This window comes from Ammospiza nelsoni, chromosome 5, assembly GCF_027579445.1.
Source record: "Ammospiza nelsoni isolate bAmmNel1 chromosome 5, bAmmNel1.pri, whole genome shotgun sequence".
NCBI lineage: Eukaryota > Metazoa > Chordata > Aves > Passeriformes > Passerellidae > Ammospiza > Ammospiza nelsoni.
The window spans coordinates 67,725,502-67,750,560 of NC_080637.1; the positions used below are offsets into that span (position 1 = coordinate 67,725,502).

The window sequence follows — 25,059 nt, forward strand, 5'->3', positions numbered from 1 at the left end:
TCCCATCCCTGCTGAAACTGGCATCCTCTGTGGTGTGTGTGTGCCACCCCCATGGAGATCCTGAGGCAGGTCCTGCTTGGAACAGGCCACGCTCTAGATGGGAAAGGGGGACAAAAGAGCAAAAGCAGATACTGAGATGGAGAACAGTGAAGTCCCAAGGACAGAAAGAGCTCATTATGTGAACCAGGCACTGATCATGGGTCCCCCAATTCTAAATACAGCACAGTAACCACCAGATCACATTGCTGATTCTTATTAAGCACATTATATTTTACTTTTCATCAGAATTTCATAAACAGAGGGACATAACCAAACCAAATAAGTGCATGTTTTTACAGATACTTCTGGTAGCAGAATTCATGCAAATAAATTTTATTTAACAATTCTAAATTTTTTTTCAAATGTTCTTGCAAAAAACAAATGATAATACTTTCATGTTTTAAGAAAGGAATTCAAAGGCTTGCAATACCAACAATATATTTTTTCTCATTTTTAAAAATATAAATAGTATTTTGGAATTTATTAACTTTCTGTTGCATTTTTCAGTAGTTATTTATACCCATAGCCATTCATTAATTCATTGTATTGCTTTCAAAAGCTAAGAATGACTGAAAGGATTTGATGTAGTTTTTTGGTTTTAAGTATAATCCATAAAATCCAGAGTAATGTGCTAATATAAAATATGGTTTGGGGGTCACATTTAGAAATAATGTTGGTGTTGTGATATATATTCCCTTTAATTGAATATTCAGAGTTGTACAGTAAATAATATTTAGTGATTTTGGTTCTTCTGAGATAATTTGCTGCTTGTATAAATTAGACATTTTGAATTCAAGTCTGACTGACTCTCTGGACAATCTGTTGCATTTTTCAGTAGTTATTTATACCCATAGCTGTTTCATTATATTGCTTTCAAAAGCTAAGAATGACTGAAAGGATTTGGTGTAGTTTCCTACAGAGATGTCACAGCACTTTTCACCATTTAAAATACCCTGCATTCACATCTGTAATGATAAGGCCTGCAGTTCTTTTTTTAGTCATTCCAAATTGACTTTTTGAGTTAGCTAAGAACAACTTTTAGCCAGCAAATATGCCACCTTTCTTTTATTCTTCTTTTTGAATCTCAGAGCATTCCAAGTCAGAAACATGAGGAAAAAAGGGCACAAAAATGTCCCAACCCCACATCAAATTGTTTCCAGCTTGCTCTGAAGTCAGTGGTGGGCCCTGGATGACCCCATTGAACATCTACCAGGTGGCCAGAGGTTCATTGCAAGGATCATTAGTCAAGACTGTGGCCACCAGTTTTGCCCCTCGAGCAATTATTTGAATATTCTTTTATACCACCACAAGGGCTTTCTCATGTGCTCTGAGAAATCTTGCTCATTCTCCATCTCTTCCAGCACTTGTCCCACACATACCTGGGTGTCAGAGGGGTTTGTAAGTACAGCAGTGTGGCTTTAATAATTTCCCTTTGTTGGGATGCTCTCAAACCTGACCTGCTGGTACTTCACTGCTGCTAAAACCAGAGCCCAGAGGAATTTCTCTTTGTGGAACAAGCAGCATGCTGTAAAAATAATTGCACAAACTTTGCAAACTGATGAGGGAAAAACAGTCTTGGGGGGGTCTTTTACTTCTGTCTAGGGTTGAGATGTTCAATACAACCCTCTAATAAATGATCTCATTGGAAAAAAAAGACATTTAGACTTCTCAGGGAATTTCTGATGACTGTGGAATGAATGAATACCCTAATTGCCCCACCCTGCATCCTGTATGGCTCTGCACTGAATTTCTAAGAATTGTTTCAGCTAATGGCAGGTTTGCAAAGTTTTTGCTAAATTTGCAATAGGAAGCACCAGTGAAAAAAATCATAATCTTGTCATTGGTGTAATTTGGAATGAATAAATGCTCAGGGATTCCTGGTGGCACAAGGCTCTCCTGATGGAAGATTTATGTTTGGTGGCAAAGCGGCACCGCATGGTGTGAGAGAGCAGAGGAACAAAATTCCCTGTCAGTTCCTAAACATCTGCTGTGATTTGGGATGAAAAGAACAAGTGTGGTACATGAAAACAAGCCCCCAAAGAGGACTAGTGTAAGTCTAAGACAAATGTTACTGAAAGAACGTTTTGTTGCAAATCTGAAAGATTACAGAGAGATCTGTGGGCAAAACTTTGACAGAGTAATGAAAAATTAAATACCAACAAACCAAGTCAGCTTTGATGCTGTTTTATGAAGCAGCTTTCTACCATGTATTTTTAGAAATAAGCATCTTTATTCTGGGATAAATGAACTTAGAGTAACATCTGGGAACACATATGATTAAGCTTAACTTTTTGTTGAAAGTTTCAAAACAATGACTGTCTCTCACGGGAAATCTCATTTATAAAAATGGAGGTTTCTCTTTGTTTTTATGGGGTGAGTTAAAAGAACAAACTGACAAATTGGTAGCAGATTGCAGCTTTTACCAAAAAGTAGAAATGTTTCTAACAGTTTATCAATCAATTAGGCTCTTACAACAGACAGTGACTGTGGTTATGTGTAGAAAAAATCGGCTTTCCAGAAACACACCCATCACTCTGACTGCCAGCAGCTCTGCCTGACACCATCCCAATATTTACTCCTTTGTTACACCAATGGGGTTTTCCTAATTTTTTTTGAATGCTTGCAAGATGACAACAGCTTATTTTACATATGAAACAATAAGAGTGTGGGGAAAAAACAAATAATTCAGGCTCTCTTCAGAAGAGATTTTTCAATTATTTGGGACATTTCTACCTAAGATATGGCCTTTTCTCATAGTTTCTGGTGCAATAGGCCTGTGGTACTGGGAAGGGGTTCTTTTGCTCACTTGCTTTGGCTGTAGAACAGCTAATGAGGTGATTTGTTGATTACCATTAATTACATATATACATATATAAAGATACAAAATTTATAATAATATAATATAATATAAAATAAATTAAAATAATACAACATTAATATAATATAATATAATATAATATAATATAATATAATATAATATAATATAATATAATATAATATAATATAATATAATATAATATAATATAATATAATATAATATATATAATATATATAATATAATATAATGTAATGTAATATAATGTTACATTATATTATGTTATGTTATGTTATGTTATATTTACATAAACATTTATAAATATAAATATAAATACAATGATACCTATAAATATAAATATAAATAACTATATAAAATATATAAATAAATATATATAGTGTGTGCACATAATTATGGATATTTATACATATTTATGTATATGGTCTGTGCATACTTTGTATAAGACAGTGTTTGCTCCCTTCACCTCATGTGAAGCACCATAATTAGTCAGCTCACTCCTGCAAGATGAACAGTGCCTAATTTGCTGCAGGCTGCCCCCACTGTCACCTGACAGGATGTAACGATAAGAAGCAATGCCCAGAAAAAGACTCTGAATAAAATGTTCTAAAGTCACAGTGAAGGCTGAATCCCAGTTTCAAACGTGAAAGCCAACTAATTTTATGCTGTTATAAGCCTAAAGTATTCTTTAAAATGTGACTTTGTTTCCTAAGTCATTTCAGGGATGCAAAGAATGTTACTTTCCAGGTTTTACAGCCTCCGGTCTATCATTTGCTGAAAGTTTCTTTCTCTAAAAGTGACAAATTATTTCACTACACATCCCTTGTGAGAACTTTTCTTTCACAAAAGAAAAGTTTTCAATAGTTGTGCTTCGTGCCGTATTTTCAGTCTTCCCACTTAAAGTGATTTGCAGTCAGTTACATAAATCCAATTTCAAAAATTTTGGTGTTACAGCTTGGGTGGGTTAGATGGATAACTAAGGACTTATCCACAGGTCCTGAGCATGCAAGCTTTGGCTCAAAATCTCATGAGGATAGATCTCCTGCTTCCAGTTGGGCTGGATTTGTTAGCTCATTTTTTTCTTCCAGAAACACACCCTAACACAGACAGCCAGCAGCTACATCTGGTACTACCCTGCTTTTTGAACAATTTGCTTTAAAATTAGAGGGGGCAATAGCCAAATATTTTAGGACTTGCTAAATGGTTTTATTCAAGAAATGTGCATGCCCATGCATACCATGTAATGCATGCAAGGCATGTATCAAACATCCAGTGAAATATCACTGCACGACCTCAAACCTGACACATCTGTTCTGCCTGACAGAATAAAACTATCAGTGAAATAGTTTTAACTATTTCAGGTGATATTTTACCTTTAATGTTTACAACAAATTCCTTAGAAAACAGAGTGCAACACTGCAAGCACGCTTTGGGGACGATGGGGAGGATGCTTCTGAAAGAAACTGCTTTGCAACATTTCACTGTAAAAATAATATTTAGAATGTTTTAACCAATTGCAGCAGTTTGTTGCTCAAAAATTTATTTTCTCCTCCTAGAAAGTAGAGAAGAAACACTGATGGATTAAGCTATTGTTGAGCCTCATAACAGCAGGGACATCCATCAAATGGGCAGCAGGTCCCAAAATGCTGGGTTAATTTTCCTGGTGGCCAAGAGGAGAACTTGTGTAAGGAGAGCAGTGGGCTTTCCTCAGCTTTTTCAACACATTAAGTGGGGACTTATGGAACAGGGAGGCCACTGGAGGGCAGGAGGAGGCGAATTGATACCTCCAGGCACCCCTGATGGTCCCCAGCCCTGCTCACTCTGGCAAGTGGCAGGGAAAATCCAGTTCATGCTGTGTCTGGACAGAAAAGCAGAGGCTCCCTGGTCCCATTAAACTAAACAACAAGGAAAGCAAGGATGTGACAAGAGGAATAAACACAGTAACTCAGTTCCCCATCCCACAGAACATAAATTCTGTTGTGATGCTTGATGGAACAGCTTCACAGAGGAGCAGAAAGAAAGCCATGCAGCTGAACTTCCCTTATTCCTCTCCTACTGGCTCCATGCTCCCTCTTCACAGGAAAGGAACACAACTCAAGGAGACACACCATGAACTGCTCAATTTTGGGCTCTGTGAGCTACTATTAACAAAGAATAATTTCAGGACATTTGTATTAGAAGATCAGCTCTCCTGGCTGCAGCTGCATGAGCACCAAAGAAGTGGTGACATCTTGTGACCAGAATTTGGTAGTTATTACCCAAAACAAAAGTTGGTCACTTGCATATTTGATGAGGCAAAACTCCTCAAGTCTTTTATTTCTTTTTGATGCTTCAGTCAAAAAATTACATTCAAAAGTTACATTCAACACTTGGTCGAACAATGTGCATTTCCATTAAGGAAAACAAAAACCAGCAGGGGTAAACCAAAACACATACACACACAAAATGTAACTATTGTTTTTACATATATATGTAAAATTACTATATATACATACATGTATATGTATATGTATATGTATATGTACATGTATGTATATGTTTTATCCAAATAGGATTTTTACCATGTACAGAAACTGTATCTGATGTTATGCAGTTGGGTCTAGATATGGAGCTTGAATTAGAAAATTTCTTTAATGCACATAATTTTGTTTCATTTTGGTCTTCACAAGTCTTTTTCTACTTAACTGGCAGCAGGCAGCCCTCAAATTGCATTTTAAATGTATGATTTATATAGGTATAAAAAAATGTGGGATTAAGAAAGCTTTAGCATTCTATTTCATAATTCATTTAACAAAGTAGCAGTAGTTAGAAAATTTTACTTGGCAAGATCATACTGGGTGGGAGTGGGCCTGTATGTGGAAAAGGGACTTGAGAAATGTTCCTATGATTAATCTGAGGCAGCACAGCCCAACGATGGGAATTTCCTCTTTGGGAGGTAGATGTTGCTGTAAACCATTCAAGATTAGATACGAGGCACTGACATATGACAAATGAAACTGCTGAGAGAGTGGCTCATTGGAGCTAATGATTTTCAATCTTTAATTAAGCACCTAGCTTGGCACAGTGTCTTAGATTTGAGTGAATAAGTACCTTCAGGGCTCGGGGTCAGAGCTTTGATGGGAATTTTGCTGAGGAAAGCTGAGCTGGAGGGACTTTTAGGAAGCCAAATGTTAGTTACTCTTCATTCAGAGCCTTGAGCAAACAGGGTCAGATCCTGACACCTTTTCCAGGTCCCCATGGCACCTCCCTGGCTAGTGGGAAGCTGCTCAAGGCACCACACAGAGAGAAATAAATTCCTTTGGAAGGCCAGAACATGCTGGCCTGTCAGCAAGGAAGGGCACTCTGGATGGAAAGAGGGGAAAAATGCTGCTCAGAATCTGCTTAGGTTGGGCCTCGTATTCCCTGAACCTCCAAGTCTTTGGGCACAATTTTATACCCACAGCTGACTGTGGGCACACAAATTATAGCATTCAGGAATTTAACTACCTGATGATTGGGCCTCTGCTGAGTGTTGTAACCCCAAGCATTCCACATTCATGAGAGAAGCCTCCAAAAAAATTTAAAAAACCTGCAAGATTGGCCTCAGGAGAATGAATTAATACTTTTTGAAACTTCTGATTTTTTTGAGCCTGCATGGCTTGCATTTGCAAATCCTCCCACCTTCAAAAATAGTGGGAATCTTTGAAAAAACACAGCAGTGAAATCAGGTTTCTGCTCACCAAAATGAATCACAAAACTGGACCTTCAGAAAGAGAACGGCAAAAAAGAAAAAAAATATCAAGACTTAGGATAAAGTTGCTGGAGATTGTACTATAGAGGCTGTGATGTAGTGTCTATAAATAATATATATATAATGTATTTAATAATGTATATAAGCATCAGCATCTCAACCAAATACACGCAGGCAAACAATTATTATATAGACAGACAGGCATATATATATATATATATATATATATATATATATATATATATATATAAAATTAAAATACACATTTCCAAAGATGTCACCCAGGACACCAAAATGGGTGATGTCTGTCTTTCAGGAGCAATGACACTGTCTAGTGTATCAGGGAAGGACATCAGAGGCTCCTTGGGACAGTGTTGAACCCATAAAAGGATAAGGAGCCTCATGAACTTCGTCTCCTCCCACTCTTTGCAAGTTACTGACTTGGCTTTTTCAACTAAAATGTAGACTCCAGAAACATATGTAGGGCATGACAAAATACAGACCCTTCAGCAATATTTACTGCTCAGGGAGGAGTAAAACTCAGGGATGACAGATCCCATTGTCAGTGCTTTCCTGGAAATCCTCAGATCCTTGTGCTCTTTGCTGGAGGTGTAAAAGTTGCATCCATCCACCTCTTGTCATGGATTTTGCTGCAGTTCTTACAGCTGCATGTTGAGAAAGCGGTAGGAATGGGTTGGTTTCAACAAAACCAAACATTTTTCAGCGCAGCTTCATGTTGAGCACAACTTCTAAGCATGTTTTAATACATATATATATATACACAAACGCGTCTAAATATCAATAGATTATTTGTACCCAGATTTATGCAATGGGATTGAAATCTTACTTAGGGGTCTTTGGAGAAAGGCCTTCTCCATAGGCCAGAAATGGATACAGAGGAGACCCCGGAGACCCCTAAAACACCCCAGAGTGTGTCACAGTGCACCCATCTCCTCACTGCCACTGAAATGCTGCTGCTGCTGCAGAAGAAGGTGGCAAGTTTTCTCTTCTGTCAGTAGGTGAGACAGGAAGGTGATGCAGTGCATTCCAGTGTCTACAAAAAACCCAGCTCATCACAGCCTTGCTGATTTTCTTCTCTTAGGGCAGTTGCAGCTACGGGAATTTCTTCCCCAACTCAGTTTCCCTTCCTGGGAAACACCTTTTCTGCCCCTGATAGGATAACTTGACTTTCACCCTGGTAAAGCCTGTGGTTCCAGAAGGTCTAAGGTATGACCAGACTGAGGTCAGACCTCATCAGGGGCTGCAGCTCATCCTGAGGGGAGCAGGAGGGGCAGGCCCTGAGCTCTGCTCTCTGGGACCAGGGACAGGAGCCAGGGAACGGCTGGAGCTGGGTCAGGGCAGGGTCAGACTGGAGATCAGGGAAAGGTTCTTCCTCCTGTTCAGGCACTGTCAGGCTCCCCAGGGAATGGTCACGGCCCCAAGGCTGCCAGAAGCATTTGGAAAATGCTCTCAGGGATGCACAGGGTGGGATTTTGGAATTGTCCTGAGCTGGACTCGAAGAGCCCCTTCCAGCTCAGGATGTTTTATGATTCATGCATAGGTTGCTCAGCTATCTCATATTTGCTACCGTATGTTGGTAAGGGAGAATCAAATCCAAATATTCTCTTTAATACTGAAACCCCAGAAATTTGGGAAAAAACAAACCATACAATTTAAGTGAAACTCAAACAACTCAGGAGGGTGCCCTCTATTTGCAGGGATAACCAGATCTGCACAGCTTTTATTTTAAGGCCAGTTTCTGAAGCAGTAAGCATTTTTTACTCCCTCCTACTTCATTATGCCATTGTACTCAGATTTCGGCCCTTTTATCCCTTGCCCATTTCAGTCATGTTCTGGGATCTGCAGCGAAACCGCTACAGGAGATGGTCTGCAGCATCAGTAATGCTTTCAGACAAGCTCCCTGGCTCATGTTTCTTTGTTAGCATCCCGTTGCGAAGGGGAAAGATCAGCCTGCTTTGCTCTTAGGCCCTGATTTTCATAAGCTAATGATGACTGTGGGTGTAATTATGGTCAGCCTTAAGTGGTAACGCAAGGGCAGGAAAACAGAGAGGCGCTTCCGTGGGGCTGGCTTCCCCCTGCTGCACACACGGGGAGGGAGGACACCGCTGCTTTCCCCCACACAACCTGGCCCTGTGGATTTTTCAGTTCAGGGCAAATTTGGGAGAGAACCCCCAAAGGGGCTCCTCTAGGAAAGCAGATTCAATTGGCCCCTCCTTGCAACCGGTCCGGGAGAAAATACCTCCTTGGAGAAAAGTGGAAAAAACCCGTTTATTAAACAATAAAACTTAATGAATAAACCCCTTGCTGCTCCAAAAGAGATGACAAACTCAGAAAGTCCCCTCCCCGGGTTGCAGCTCAGCTCACTCAGTCTCTGTCAGTCCCTCCAGGGCTGGAAATGCCCCGGCCCAGGCCCGGCCCGGTGCCCACAGCTGGAGCTGCCGGTGCTCTGCTGGGTGTTCTGTCCAGAGCAGGGTTAAACAGGTCCAAAGAAAAGGGAAAAAGGAAAAAACCACAGTCCAAGGAACTTCTTTGCCTCAGCTAGCTAAAACTAACTAAAAGCAAAGGAGAGCTCTGTCCTGCTGTCTGTCCATCCGCAGACAACACAGTCCAGGGGCAGGGTTGTGGAGGAGCGAGTGCAGTGTCTGAAAACAATCTGTGTGCTTCTTCTCTGGCCCCTTCACTCTCTGGAACAAGTCTTAAAGGTGCAAAACTTATTATTTAGCACAGAACAAGACAATTGGGGATAAAAGCATCATATAGTCAACCTAGGACACCTGGAAGGAGGGATGTGCTGGGCGTGGCACAGCTGGGCTGCAGCAGAAACAGCAGTGTGACAGCGGAGCATCAACCTGAGCTGCCACCCCCAAGTGTGTGTCTCCTCTGACTCTGAATTAAACCCCTCTGGCTGAACCTCCTCTACAACAGCAATGCATTTCTCTTCTCTCCTGGTTAACAGTACTCTGTTGAGCAGGAGAGAAGAGAAATGCATTGCTTTCACTTCTTCAGTGAATTTTTTTCCCTCTAATGCTGTGTTATCATTGCCCTGGTGGAAAAATAATGTATCTGTGGCTGATTGTTTGCTGAATAGTTGGACTAAATACAGCAAAAATAAGTGCTGCTTTTTAAGGAGATGAGACATTCTGTGTGTGGAATAGTCGGTAAGTTTACCACTGGTGGTGTTGCTATAGGTACATAGGAAAAATCTTTAATTGTGCAGTGAATATAGGATCATAAAATGGTTTGGGTTGTAGGTGACCTTAGAGATCATCTAGTTTCCAGCTCTCTGCATGTAGGCTTGTTCGGTCACACAGTAGATACTGTTCTTCTTAAGCATTCTTTCATCATTACTTAAAGCAATTAAATATTTTGAATCTTATACCACTTAACCCCCAAACCCATTCTTGTTTTCTGTTTTCAAAATGAAAATGATTTGAAAAAAATTTGAAGTCCCCTGTGGCTCTAAAGATATGTCTCCTAAAACGTAAGTAAATATTCTCCAGCATTTGGAAAAAGAATGGAAACGTTTTCCCCAAAAAAAGACAAAACACTGTATTTCCAACAAGGTGCCACTTGAAACAAAATGTTATGAGCATTGTGCTGGGAGGTGAGAGGATTTATAAGCATTATAAAGAATTAGAAAGCATATATAAGCATTATAAAGCATATTTAGAAGCATTTGAAAAATTTCAACCAGCAGTAACGAGTATTCATATGAACTAAACAGACTGAGGTTTAGGCAGACTTGCAACATTATTTTCCTGCAGTAACAATATGCAAATGTCTGTACACATAGGTTCTTGAAGAGAGAATGAAATTGGAGTGCAAGTGTCATGGAGTTTCAGGTTCCTGTACAACCAAGACCTGCTGGACCACACTCCCTAAATTCAGAGAGATTGGATATATTTTGAAAGAGAAATACAACGCTGCAGTGCAAGTGGAGGTGGTAAGAGCCAGTAGACTGAGGCAGCCAACCTTCCTGAAGATCAAGCAGATTAAGAGCTACCAGAAACCCATGGAAACAGATTTAGTGTACATTGAAAAGTCACCCAACTACTGTGAGGAGGACGCTTCCACGGGGAGCGTCGGTACCCAGGGACGGCTGTGCAACCGCACCTCTCCCAACGCGGACGGGTGCGACATGATGTGCTGCGGCAGGGGCTACAACACACACCAGTACACCAAGGTGTGGCAGTGCAATTGCAAATTCCACTGGTGCTGCTTTGTCAAGTGCAACACGTGCAGCGAGAGGACAGAGGTGTTCACCTGCAAATAGCGGCGCCGTGCGCGCAGAGCGAAGCGCCGCGAGCGAGGAAAGTGGAGTACAACAAACAACGACAGCATCATTTTGCACATCTGATCCTCTTGGGGGAAAGAACCCCAGCCAACACCACAACAACCACTCCCTCCCCACAACTACCTATTCTTCTAAGGATGGTGCATTTTGGCTGGCTGGCTGTTGTAACTGCTTTGGAAACAAGGGCAACAGGATTAAGGTGATGTTGACAACCACATGAAACTTTCTCTCTGTCTCTCTCTCTTTTTTTTTTTTTTTTTTGAAACTACAATCTGGATGTTGTAGAGTTCTCTTAGTGTTTTAAATTATACATATCAGAGAAGCTGATTGCATTGCAGCTCCCATGACATTTAAAAGAAAACAACATTTTCTCCTATTTTGCAGCAACAAAACTGTCTGGCCCTGTGCAAACAAAGACTTTTTAAGGAAATGAAATCTTCACTGCCTAGAACACAGCGTTCTCTCTGCAAAAACCAAAATTTCTAAAAAAGCAGAGAGAGAGAAAACAACAGGTAGGGAGCAAAATGTATGTCAGAAATACTCCACTATCAGTTTGGAATAAAATCCCAACAAGCATTCACAAAATTACATCAGCTGCCAGTGACACTGGAACTCTTTGAATGAACATTAAAAAGAATTATTTATGGTTTTAATAGTATCAAAAAATTCTAAGCACTAACGGGTAGCTATGTCTTAATTCTGTACTAAATGTAAACTTATTGGAACTCTGACTGTATGACTTTTGTATTTGGTTCTGCCTAAGTTCTTCAATGCTACTGATCTGTTGTCACTCCACTATTAGAGAGCTGAATTACTGTAGGCCTTAAGCAATTGCCAGAACTGAGCAAAAACATGAAACTTTGGTTACCAGTGTTTGATATTGACTTTTACCACTTGCCTCCTGAATAAGAATGACTTTTTCAGACTCAGGCCTGAGGTGTGGAGCATCTGCTCACAGCTCCTCATAGGGAGTTTTAGGATAGAAAGGTGTGCTTCAACAAGTATCAAAGGTTTTGCTTTGACAATGAATGCACTGGCAGGGTCTTCCAGGCATTTTGTTTTCCCTTTAATGGTTGAAAGTTAGTATTTACAAGACTTTTAAGAAACTTATGCTCAGTATGCACTCAGAAGACGATAAAAGCCAGGCAGCTGAGCTCTAGGTTGCTGCAACCTCTGAGCTGTCATGGCTTCAAGAGCATAAGAAAGCCAAAATTTGGGTTAGTCTGTGTCACCATTATTTTAAGGTTGGCAATAGAGTACCTCCTGGTAAGCACATGAATGTTAAAAGAAAGAAGCTCACTTAAAGCACTCAATCCTAATTCCCACACCTTTTCCCTATGAGAGATTTTAAAAACAGCCTCAGATATTTTACTGCTGTAAAATCTAGTGTTTTAACCCCAAGAGCCCAGATATGCCCACTTAGAACACAGCCCATTTAACCATGTAATTGTTTGCTTGTCCCAAGGGTCCCTGCCTGATTTTCTGAAAAGTTGGATTAAAAATTTCCTTACATCTGCATATCTACATTTTTAGCTTTTGTTTAATTTTTGTTCCTTATTTTGAGGGGCTGCAGAGCCATGAGCCCTCCCCACCTAACATGGAAGCACTTGTCCATCCACATGGTGCTCTTGGGGCAAGGGGGACCTGGAGCTCCACCAACTCCCGTGCTGGATATGTGAATGAGCCAGAATTACCTCTGCAGTTTGTGGACCTGTATTATCAAAAGTAACTAATGATTTGGGGACCTTCATTTGAACACTTTCTGACCCCAAGCACTTATCCTCTAAAAATCATACCCCTTTGATGACTCACAGAGCAATGTAAAATTGCCTTTTTTTTTTTTTTCTTTTGATTTTGCTGTTAATTTCTAAATACCAGCCTTGGCATGAATGAGTGCAACTTCACAGAAATCAACAGGGGCCCCCAAAATACTCGATTCACTCCATGTAATTTAAAGTCCCTTGGACTCATGGGTATTGTTGTTGAATTATAGTGATGATACTGTACTTTCACTACATTCTTGACAGGAAGCAAATAAAGCTCCCAAACACAGTAATGCACAGTCTTATGGTACTAGATACTGTAAATTTATTAGAATAGTATTTGTTAAGTACAATTGAGGAATCCAATTAAGTTATAATATTGTATATCGTTTAAATGTCTATAGAGTATTTTAAATTATTGCGAACTACACTGCGTTAGAGAAAAGAAAAAAAGGAAAAAATGTTATATATTATAACACCAACCACTCCAAAAAGTGGACCAAAGTGACACTTTCTCTCTTCCACAGCCCTAGTTGAAGTAGCTCTGTCTGCTACTGTGAGACCACTGTAACAGTCCCATGACTGGTGAGCAGTCTAGAATGTAAAGTTTCACAGCATCCTGCAGAAGCTTTGCTCATGAGGAGGTGCAGCATTCCAAAAGGTGCTGTATGGCACAAAGCAGGGGCTGGCAGTGGGAATGCTTGGACTTTGAAAGATGTCCCATGGAAAAGCAGTTCTGGTCAGAAAATACCACTACCTACCACTAATATTACAAAACACTCCCCAAAGTGACGACTTCTAACGAAGGTGTCTGTGAATAGAAGTGGGTTACACACAGCTTTTATTTTTAAAAATGTAGTTTGGTGTCAAAGACCTGTGACAATAGAGGTTGGAACACGACCAGACACATGTGGTTTAACCATACCTTAGCCATGACAAAACTCAAAATACTTTATGTTATTAAAGAACTAAAGAGCAAAGATCAACTTGTTTACTATGTTAATGTTTTGTGACGAGCAGAAAACAAAAGATGAAATGTGTTTCCATTAAAACTTAATTTTTCCCCTTCCAGTTCCTTTTCCTTTTATTTGTTCTTTGTTAAGGGGAAAAAAAAAGGCAACAGGGCCTCATGAAAAGACCATTTGTGTACAGGCTCCTCCACGTGAGAAATGATAGGTGAATTCCAAGTCCTAAACAGTTTTTGTGTTTCAGGAAAAATAGTAATGAACATGACTATGTGTGGTATCAGTCTTTGGCCATCTACCTACACCAGTGCTGCAGAGACACCAGCCCTGACAATGCTGCTACCAGAGACTTTAGCTGGCTACAGTAAAAAATGAATTTTTTGGTGGAAGAAAATAAATGTTTTGTGATAGAAATTTGGCATCTAACCCAAAAATGGTTCTTGACCATGAACCTCACATAACAGATCAGCAAACAGAGAGGAATAAGAGCTGTAGAGGACAAGGTTGAAGGTCCTGACTTGGGCACTTGAAGAAGTTCCAGCTTACTTAAGCCTGCTATGGACACATGTGAAAACCCTACCTGAATCTGAAGGATTCTACTGCATTTACATTGGCTAGAATAGTTACCACCTCTTTGATATTGAGAATTCTGTCTTCCTATACAAAATCTAAAGAAACTGTACAACTTTTGCTGTATTTACCCCTCAGGGAAGGTATCCAGATACAGATAGTGCTATAGTGAAATTCTACATGAACTGAGTCCAAAATAACTTCATTAAAAGGAACTAAGTTGGCCTGGGTTTTACAGTAGCATAAGTATGTACAGTATTTTACCCACACATGCCAAAGAAAACACTGCACCTTCTTTCTAATTACATCATGGGAAACTTGTTAGTAGAGCTGCAGGAAGTTTTTATAGCACATGGTAATATTACATTTGTTTCTACGATGACATCTGGAAACTAGATGAAACTCATCAAAAGCTTTGCAAATCTTTTTAACAAATCTAAAGCATGTTGTAAGCAGGTCACCTAAAGTTTTAAACATATTTCCTTGGGTCTCTTTGTTAGTTGAAGACTAAAACCCCAAAGTGAGACAGAAGATAACAAATCAAGACCTTCCCTTATAGCAGCTTTCCCTTGCAAATAACTCAGTGTGGCTTTCATTCTTGAAGGCAAAATTGGCATACAGCAGAAAATGCTTTCTATAAAGCTGATTTGCATTCATAGCAATTTTCATAACTGGACAAGAATGACTGCACGTCTCCTTTCCAGCCCTTCAGAGCTTTTGTTGCAGTGACAGTTCCCACAGCGAAGGCGGTGCAGTAAATGGTACAGCAAAGACCCAACATTCTTCTCTCTGAGTGATGGCCACAACAAGATGTGGGATATACAAACAAAAAACTATGCCTAAGAAAAAAAACCCATCAAAGTTGGAAAGGCAGGGGAAGTTGTAAGCAATTTCAGTTTGTGTTACTGATATTGTAAGAAACCTCCTGTGTGCTAAACAAACCGCATTGTAGGCTGAACTTCACCCACGGCTCATTTCCCCTCAAATCCAAAGTCCCTGTCTGCATGTCTACACATTCAGACTTCAACAAGCTTACCCAAAGGTTGGCAAGTATTTCCTTTGTCGTGTTTAATCTGCTATTAGGAAATGGTAGGGGATCATTTTCTGGCAGGGAATGTATAGCCGCAAATTTAAAATTTGCATCTCATTTTTAAAATGAAGATTTAAGTCTTTTCCCCCCTGCACAATGCTGCAGAACAGATATGTTTACTTTAAAAGATTTGTTCAGTGAAGAATGGCAGTTCACGTAATACATGGTAATTGTTTGCAATGTGTTCCATAGAGCATAAAGACAGAGGGAATAGTACTACTGTAAACTCAAAATCTTTAGTCCTGCTCTTTTTACTAAAAGCAATATATTAATTATTAGCTGTTTGGAGACCCCCGTGTGAGTCTATTTTGATCATCTTTTTCAGAAGTTAGTGGTATGAAAGACCAAAAAATTGCAATATTAAAGTTTGCTTTGTTTCCAGGTCCTCTTATTCTTGATGCAAACAGATCCTCAGATCAATAAAAAAACAGTTTAATGAGACTTAAACTTGCATAGGTCATAAAAACGATTGCGATATTTGTTTCATAGGCATCCCAAACAACTGGCAACCACACCAGACATTGGAAATGTTTGCATCTAAAGCCAGCTGTATGATTAGCCTCTGCCTTCATTTGCCCAGCAATTTAGGGAAAACCCTGCATTTTAGGTCCCATACAACTAAAAGGAATTCCCAAGAAGATTACAAGATTTTGATCTTATTGTTTAATTCCTGTGGCTGAGAATGAAAAGGAGCATTCCCTCAATCTTTGGGTAAAGGGAAACCCAAAGGCATTTTGAAGGCTATTCACACCACTCAACTTAAAGGACTAAAAGACAGGCTGAGGGAAGTGACAGCCTCTCCGGAGTCCCTCTACAATAGGGAGAGCAATCTTGTTCCAGGGGGGCCTCAGTTCATCTCTGACAGACCTTCTCCCTCTCATCTGGAGAAAAACTCTAGGAAGACAACGCTGGATAATTTAACTGCTGAAATTAAACAGCAAAAATTGTATCACGGGAATGAATTTCCGTTTCCGCTCTACCATTTGCCTTAATGGCTCTTGGGCACCAATTCCATTTTCCCAAGGGTTTTCTTCAGTGCAAGCTTTTTTATTTTATATGTTATGGAATAGATGCTCCATCAGTGAAATTTGCTTTGCTTTTGCTTTTTACTGCCACCCTCTCCTCTCTTCCAACCAATCTCCAACTCCTGGTTTAATGCATGGACAATCTCCCCGCAGAAATTATTTCAAAGAGAATTGTAAGCAGTTTCCTACAAAGCATCTTATTTATGATTTTGAATTCTTCTAAACATATAACCTGTCCAGAGAACGCTTATTCAAGGGGTGTACATTTAATAGTGCCATGATACTGGTTGTGGACAATCCGAATGGATGTTCATAGGAGTCTTCTCCTGGTTCTTTCACCAGAGTGGGTCCAGGCTGCACTGAAAGGATATCACAGCAACAGCATCCCAGTTATTGCACCCTGCCATTGCACCCAGCTGAGTCCAGCTTCCAGGTTAGGCTTGTTCAAAGGGCAGTGAAATTTAACAATCATGTATTTTCAGTAGCGCTAGACATAACACAGAATTTTCCACAGTGTTAAACATCATCTCAGCACTTTGCTGAGGTAAATATTACATTCTTTTAAGACAGAAATATACACAGAACAGGAGGTTTAGGCTGGATATGAGGGAAAAGTTGTTCCTCCTGTTTGGGCACTGCCCAGGCTCCCCAGGGAATGGTCGCAGCCTCAAGGCTGCCAGAGCTCCAGGAGGGTTTGGAAAATGCTCTCAGGGATGCACAGGGTGGGATTGTTGGGGTGTCTGTGCATGATTCTATAATACTTGAAGGAATTAGCATACCCAGAGAGAGGGAGAAAAGATAATCCTCAAATTGCATCTTGTAGCCCAAATAAAAAGCCTAAAATGCATGTACATTATCCATGTATTTCCATACACACGTACAGATACATATAAATGCATAAAAATACATATGTGTGTGCATATCTAAAAATACTGCAGATATTCAGAAGAATTTCTATAAGCTCCTTCCCCAATTTTCCTTTTTCAAGGGGAGTGGATTTTGTTGCCTCCTACTGAAATATAGGGATACAAATTTTCTATATTGTCTTCCATATATCTGTGTCATCAGCACCCAGTAACTTCTGATAATACCTCCTTCTTTTATTTGTAGATTTTTTTTTTATTAGTAGGTCTTGATGGAAAGCAGAAGGGGAATTGGATCTAGATGATTTTTATGAGCCTTTTCTAACCAAAACTGTGCTGTGATTCTATGCTTGTGCACTTGCTAAAAGGGGATGTGTGTGAAACCACTCTCCCTACACCCAGTCAGGAACAGAAGGCAGCCTAATTCCATTCTAAATCCCTTGCCAAAGGCCCTGCAAAGGCCAAGAGTGAGGGCTGAATTCAGAGCTCCTGTTTTCCAGGGCTATTGCTGGCCCCACCTGCCGTGGCTCCTGCAGCGCACAGGAGCGACAGTTGTGATGAATATACATTTATTGGCAAGCACCTCACAACCCTTCCTCCTTATCTCTCTCCTTAAGAGATAAGCTACTTAATATTTGCCCCTGGCTGATATCAACAAATGTGTCATGATATGCACTTGATCTGCACCCGTGTTAACCTTTTGAGCAGATGCAGGCACTTTCAGTCAGAAAACCATCACTGGTATGCTCTGTTAGCACATTTACAGTAATGAGTCAGATGAATGCTTTCTGTTTTTAAAAGGCCAGAAGCAATGCAGCAGGACAGGTTTGTCCACCCACTGCATTTTGTTCCAGCAATTCTGGCACTGAGCTGCATCTGGGATGAAACAGTCTAAGGAAGCCAACATGCCAAGCTTGAAGAGTAGGGTAAAGTAAATATATAATGGCGTGGGAAAAAGTCTTTTGTTTGTTAATATTAGGTGATATAGAATGTCTGTTGTTCAGGACGAGGAACCTCAGAGTTGTTGGATTGTGTTCAACAGTGCCCAGTTGTCTTTTTTTAGTGGGTAAATTGCTTTACTCTCTGTGCATGTGCACACATGCAGAGGGACTTGGGAAAGATTTACTGAGCCAATGCATCAATAAACTTTACTTTTCATGAAAGAAACAAAAGAAGAAGGTGTTAGGGATAATCCAAGCGAGAAGTACCTGGAGATGGGTCTCAGCAGCACGGTAAGAAAATACGTGCTTTGGAAATTTCAGCTGACTACCTGGCCCAAACCACTCCTGGAGGAAGGAGAAGGAATGAGGAAGTCAGTTTGTGGTTACCAGCTCCTCTGGCTGTGATATCCAGTACATAATTATTACAGGGCTACAGTTCAGCCCGCTTTTGACAAAAGAACTACCAAGGGTTTTCTCTGCATGCTTTCTATTCAAGTGTGTTTAGTCATAAATACTTGGTTCTGATGGCATTTTCTTAGTCAAACAGAGCCACTCCTAAGCATTAATGTTCCTGGTATAAGCCTCTGGTTTTTTATTCAAGCTGAAGGTCTTTTTACAGAAGTTGAATATCTTGGACTTTTTCAACAGTACTAATTTTGGCTAACTACATTCCTAGCACTCTACATCTCCAAACTCTTTGCAACACTTCCTACAGTCTCTGCTGAAATGCTTCCATGAAATAGAAATCATCACTGAGATTCTCAATAAGAGTTATAAAGATAATTTTAGAAAAGGGAAAAAATGTAGCAAAAAGGACAATCAGGCCACAACATCAAATTTCTTTGTTCCCAAGTATCTTATTCAAATTCAGCTTCTCTAGCCTTCAGGATCATAAACTAGAAACTCCTGGGTTTGTAATGCTCCCATTAACTTATCCAGAGGTATCCCCATTTTATCTGTAAATATCAACTTTCAGTTCCAAAGACCTGGAAGAAGAAGCAATGAACCTTTAACAATCCCCAGTGATGCCACTTTATGCTTTGGCTGTATTTGTAAATTTAAAATGAGAAGATAGATGTGGAAAATGTTAATTTTTAATCAGTGCATATTTTTCAAATAATATTATTTATTAAAGTGAGAGCTAGAACTCTTTGTGATTATTTGCAATTTTACAAGCAGATAATGTCAATACATCCCTTTGGGGATGTTTTCCTGAAATGGAAGTTAAGATTTAGTGAATTGAATGCCTTCTACTAGTACTTGAACCATTTTTGTAGTTTTTGATTCTGCATTAGAAAGTCATGTATACTTCAAACACATTTAGTGAAAGTATCAGCATTGTCAATTTTTGGGTTTGAAAATCCCTGAAACATTCTCCCTATCCTTAACTACCCACTAGCAAAGAGAATAAACAGAAATAAAATTTTTCAAAACCCAGCTAAATGAATGCTTTCCCAAGGACCTGCATTTGCTTTCCTTTAAAAACAGTACCCTCAGTTTTCTGTTTAAAGCCTTTTGCCTTCAAGAGCTGCCTCTTTTCCCTAGGTGGGTTCACTTGAGCTTCTTTTTTCCACTTCAGCTTTTTAGTTGGCTACACTCCCTCCCAGCCTGATACCTGTTCAAAAGTCTCTACTCAAGCTGAGACAGATCCAAAAGGCTCTTGCAGAGGGTGTTGGCCACCATCCTGAAAGCTTTTCTGCTGGCACTTCAAAGCACTGAAGTGTTTGCCTGCTCCCATCATCTCCAGCTGAAAGAGGAGGGAGCTGAGCTTCCCCTTCCACTCTGCAGGACTGCAAGGTGAGACACAGCAGCCTGAGGAGCAATAAATCAAATCAGCTTCAGCTCCTGGCCTGAAACCTCTCCAAGGTGATGGTTTTCACCAAATCCAGCTCTGACTCTACACTAAGCAAAGCCAGACTAGAGGATGCTATGAACTAAACAAGGAAATCTTCTAAGTCTGGTGTGCCTCTCAAACTTCGCAAAAAAATTATTTGGGGACAAAAGACAGATTAATCAAGACCAAAATAGAGTTATGATGCATCTCTCAAATTCAATATAAAGCTAGAAGACTAGGGAGTGAGGACATTTTTAAGGCAGGCTTCCTCAGTGTCCTAGTTTTTGCATTATTTTAATATATTTAATCTAAAACATTGAAAAAACATTAGAAACAAGATAGAGAAGGATTTCACAAATATCAAACTGAAATTAGTTGGCTGGTCCAAACCAGACCTTGTCTTAAATCAAGGGAACTATAAATTTTCGTGCTTCCTTGGAAAGAGAATAATTTTCAGGATTCTCTTGTGCGTATGTGTGTTTATATTTTTGATGGGGAAATCATTGTACTCCTAGTTAAAGAGCAAGTTAGCTTTTTGAACATTTCTGTCCCAATGCAGTTGATAATCTTAATTTCCTCCAAATTTTGTAAAAACCTTGACTGGGTGACGGTATGGAGTTTCATATTTCAGTTCCAAAAGAAGATAGTCCTGTATTTTTCCCCTCTCTCTAAGCTTTCTCAGATATATTCTGTTATTGTTATTCTTCCAAATGGAAACATGCAAATCAAACAAAATTGGAGTATACCACCATCTTTATCTTAGAGAAATATATGAAGCCTAAAGGTGTTAAAAGTATTTTAAAAAGATATTAAGATAACTCCAAAACACAGAAACCAAAATTTAAATAGTCAAATTCTACCATTAAAACAAAGCCAGGCTATCATATTCTGTCATAGTTTTATAATAAATACAAGTGATTAAATAGGAGTTTACTGGCCTGACCTGGGATGTCATTGGTGAAATATTCCCCAAAGCCTGGGGTAGTTTCCCCTTTCCTTCATTCAGCAGACCCCAGTAAAATTCAGTGCTGAGGTCAGGGGTAGCAGAGGACACCTTGGAGAGATCAAACTGAGCATGGAGGTCAGGGAGCACACGGTAGGTGCAGCAAGGCTCAGACTCAGCAGGGCTTGAAAACCTCCCCACAGCTATTTGTGGAACGCAGGAACACTCCTACCAGCAGCCACACCACAGGCAATCTATGGCTGGAGCTATTTTCAGTCATTTTCATATTTCCAAGTGGAAGATGTTTGGCTTCTCTGCACTTCTTGGTTAATGACTGCTTCTGCATCCTCTGGGGGAGAGCAGGGCAGAGGGCAAGACTTTGAGAGCTACAGGAAAACTGATGGGAAACTTGGCGTGGTTGTTTCTTCATCATGGAACCAGCTCAGGAGAACACTTGGAGGCCAGTGTTGGAGAAGTTATTTAAGACAGGGAGGGACAGGATGCAGTCAGTGCCCAAGCAGAGCTTCCCGAGTGACCCTGCAGCCCTGTCACAATGATAACAGCCCTTGACTGAATCCCACATTATTTAACCTTATTATTTGGCTCATATTTGTTTTCTTGGTGTTTTCCCAAAAGCCAAGTGTCTTTCTTTTCCAGACCAGCAACCAAACAGTGCAAAATAAACATGCTGCCTGTTGCTAGACAGCTTCAGCGCAGGCTGAGGAGTCACTCTGAGCGCGGGTGACGCAAACAAACGAGTCTTGCCCAGATGACAAAGCAAATATTCCATTGGTGTCATTTTGACTGTGGCTTGTGTCAGGAAATCAAAGGCAGAGGGGAATCATCTGCTCAGGGGAAAGGGCTGGAATTGCTGCCCTGCCACCTGCAAAGAGCCATGGCATGGAACCAGGAACCAGAGAGGTGAAATCTCAGCCTCCAGCGCATCTCCATGCTTTGCCTGAAGAGATTGAGTTTGCATACTCAGGGCATGAATAAAGGTGAAATTTTCTGAGCTATTTTAATGTAAATACAGGGGTATCCAACAGCTAACCAGCATGGCAGTTAAACTGGGATGGCTGCCAAGGAACAAATTTAATGCAGTGTGTTTCATTTACTGCTTAACAATGGGTAAATGGCACTCTCTTGCTGTTCCAGAGGCGTACCCACTGCTGTCTACGTGTCTGCCCACAGATGCTGTGCCCTGTGAGCACTCACAGCCTGCTAACATAAATCTCTTTGCTCCTGTTTGCTTCCCTCTTCCAGCCTGGCTGCTAAAGCCTATCCCAGCTCCCAAGCCAAACAAGTACAAACAGAGCTCAGAGAGTGAGCAGCAGCAATTAGAGCTCGCCCAGGTAGGAGCAGAGCTCCAGCCAGGCTGGCCCCTGGCCAGGGAGCTGCTCCAGGGAGCTCTGCTTCCCCAGCCAGGCAGGAGGAGGGAGCAGGAATTCCCTTCCTGCCTCCCATCCTTCCAGAGCTGTGCCTCTGTGCTGGGGTTTCCAGCTGCCAGTGGACGTTCACGTGCCCCTTCTTAAAATTTGCCTTCTCTGCAACCCCATTAAATACTTGTAGTAGCCCTTTTTCCCCCCTGACCACTACCTGTGACTAGCAAATAAACTGCTAATGCAGTGAATTTATATGTTATTTGAACAAATACCAGCAGCTCCCTATTGGTTTTGTGAAAAAAGGTGAAAATTCATAGCCAAATCTTAAACAGAGAAAATATTTTGCTGTTACATAATAAAAGGTGGAAAAAAGAAAGCAATTTTAAAACATCAAACTAAGATATTTTATCACTTCACAAGCTTAAAAATAAGCATGCACAGAAGCATTTTGCTGAATTGCAACCTAAATAGTTTTTACCTTCTGGGACAAACCTCCAGTACAGTAATGATGATGGGGAGCAAAACCATCTGCTAATTCTGTAAGTTTTTCTTTCCAGGATTTTTTCCATTATTGAGTGTATACATTATGAAAGGAAATGCATTCAGCTCATGCAGTTTTTCCTTTGGACATAGACATGGGAAAAAATAATAATCACATGGCTCAGTGCAGTGCTCACCAAACTCACCGCTTTCTATTTGCTCCCCTATTGCTGTGAAACAACTAGAAGTGCATCCCATATATTAGCATACAAATAGTGTATATAATTCAGTGTAAACTGAATTGTTTATAAACAGCAAACATTATTTACAGCGCTCACACATGTTACCATGGAAACAAAGTAATTGCTACACCATTAGTACCCAATTTCTCTGTGCAGTGGGAGAGAATGGCAATTTATCTGCATCTGGGTGGTTTCACATTGCTGCTTGTGGCCACAGATCTCCCCTCCAAAGCATCTTTTGGATGTGGAACTAGTTTTGATTAAAGGAGAAAGATTAGATCAATATAAGAGGTTTGAAGCAGAAGCGCACACGTGAAAAGGCTGCAATTATTGCTCAGGAGTGATGTGAGCTATTCAGGGATGGGAATTCAAAGGCAAACTGAGGAATTTCAAGCCCGGTCAAAGGTCACTGTAGGCCAGTGTTTCCCATCTCACCATTGCCAGTGGTCAGTGGTTGCTGCCATCTGTTTGCTGCTCAGCAGCCTCATGAAGCAGCAGGATTGATTGCAGATCCAAAAGGTAAAAAATTAGCAAAAAGAGACATCCTTGTTTATAATCCTTCTAGGAAGGTCAAGGGTTGGACGGACCAGAGAAATGTTTTTCCTCGTTAAAGAGAATGGAGTATGTGCAGAGTCAATATTTAAAGGTAAACAGAACTTTATCAAACTACTATAGAGGCAGAGTTTGTAAAGGACAGATAGGTCTGCATATAGAGAGAGACATTAACTGGGTTTTTTTTGTTAATATGAGTAAGAATATAAGGCATTAAGAGCACTGTTTTCCTTCTTGCACTTGAATTGGAGGCTATGATACAAAGAAATCTGTTTTGGACCTAACAGTGTTAATGGCAAGATTATCACACCTTGGCAATAACAGCTTCCAACTTGGTCTTTTCTGCCCAATAAGAGCCCTTCAGGAGAGTTAAGAGAAAACAGTAATTCATCACAACATCACACCAGACTGCATCAAACCATGGCTTGAGCTGATCATGTGTGTTTTAACATGAGAAAATAGAATAAAATTCTCAGCTGAAATCATCATTTCCTTCAACCAAGATTTATAAAGAGGAACAGATTTATAAAGATGAGGATCTTTGTATTTTTGGCAAAAGGTTCACACTGATAATTTTGCAATATCAGTGCAGGCCCAACTCAAAGAGATGGTAATTCAGAATCACAAGGTTACTCCAAAAAGACTGCATGGAGAAAGTCCCATTACTCCATGAATTGAGCTTATAATCAGGCTAGATTTCCTATGAAATGTCCTGCATTTTGTGTCATCAAAAAGTGCACCTACATTCACTCCTTTGTGTCATCTGTGCTAAGAACAGTAAAACCAGAATGGCTTCTTTATATCTGACAGAGATTTTTCTCTAAGGGGGAAAAAATATCTTCTCCCTCCTTGCAGATCTAAATGCTGCAAAGTACTTCAGGAGGCTTTAGGATAAAAAAATGGCTGAAGTAAACACAGGGTATAATTATCATCATCTGTCTTCTCTGTGAATCCATACATTTTATATTCCATTTAAAACAGAAAAAATCCCCTCAACGGGATGTCTTCCAGTGAACCAATTTAGCTAATGAGAGTGAATATCAATGACTGCTGCTAATCAGAATGGTATTAGCATAAATTTTACTTAATGAGGACATATTTGCCTGGTGCCAGGAGAAAAATGCTGCTGAGATAGATTGAAAAATGCAATGGATGGGTAAGCCTCATCTGGAAAAAAAACCCTGCAGATGAAGTAAACAGAACTATAGATGTGGTTCCTGCTAAACTAGATTTTTTTGCAACCCATGACTTTAACCCCACTTGAGGCTTTTCAAACTTCTCCATTATAAGAGAATGCTATCAAGACTTTAAATGTGATGAATTAAACACCCTAGGGAACAGCTTGACAAGAGATTCCATTGAACACTTTTAACCTCATGTGGGTAGGTAGATCACTGAGGGAACTTGCTTTTTTTCAATTTAAAGCATGCAATACATGTATTCTGCCGCACAACAAAAGTGTATTTTCCCTTTGTGCATTGTGTAAGGCTCT

The 25,059-nt window shown here is 40.1% G+C and overlaps 1 protein-coding gene across 2 annotated transcripts in view; it reads left to right on the plus strand.

The window, feature by feature from the left end:
• WNT7B (Wnt family member 7B) overlaps window positions 1-10,896 on the plus strand; it is an 89,355-nt gene extending 78,459 nt beyond the window's left edge. For both annotated transcript variants that reach the window (XM_059472390.1, XM_059472391.1), the window contains exon 4: window positions 10,417-10,896. In XM_059472390.1, the coding sequence (XP_059328373.1) occupies window positions 10,417-10,896 (480 nt within the window). The remainder of the gene's footprint in view (window positions 1-10,416) is intronic.
• Window positions 10,897-25,059: the final 14,163 nt, after the last annotated feature.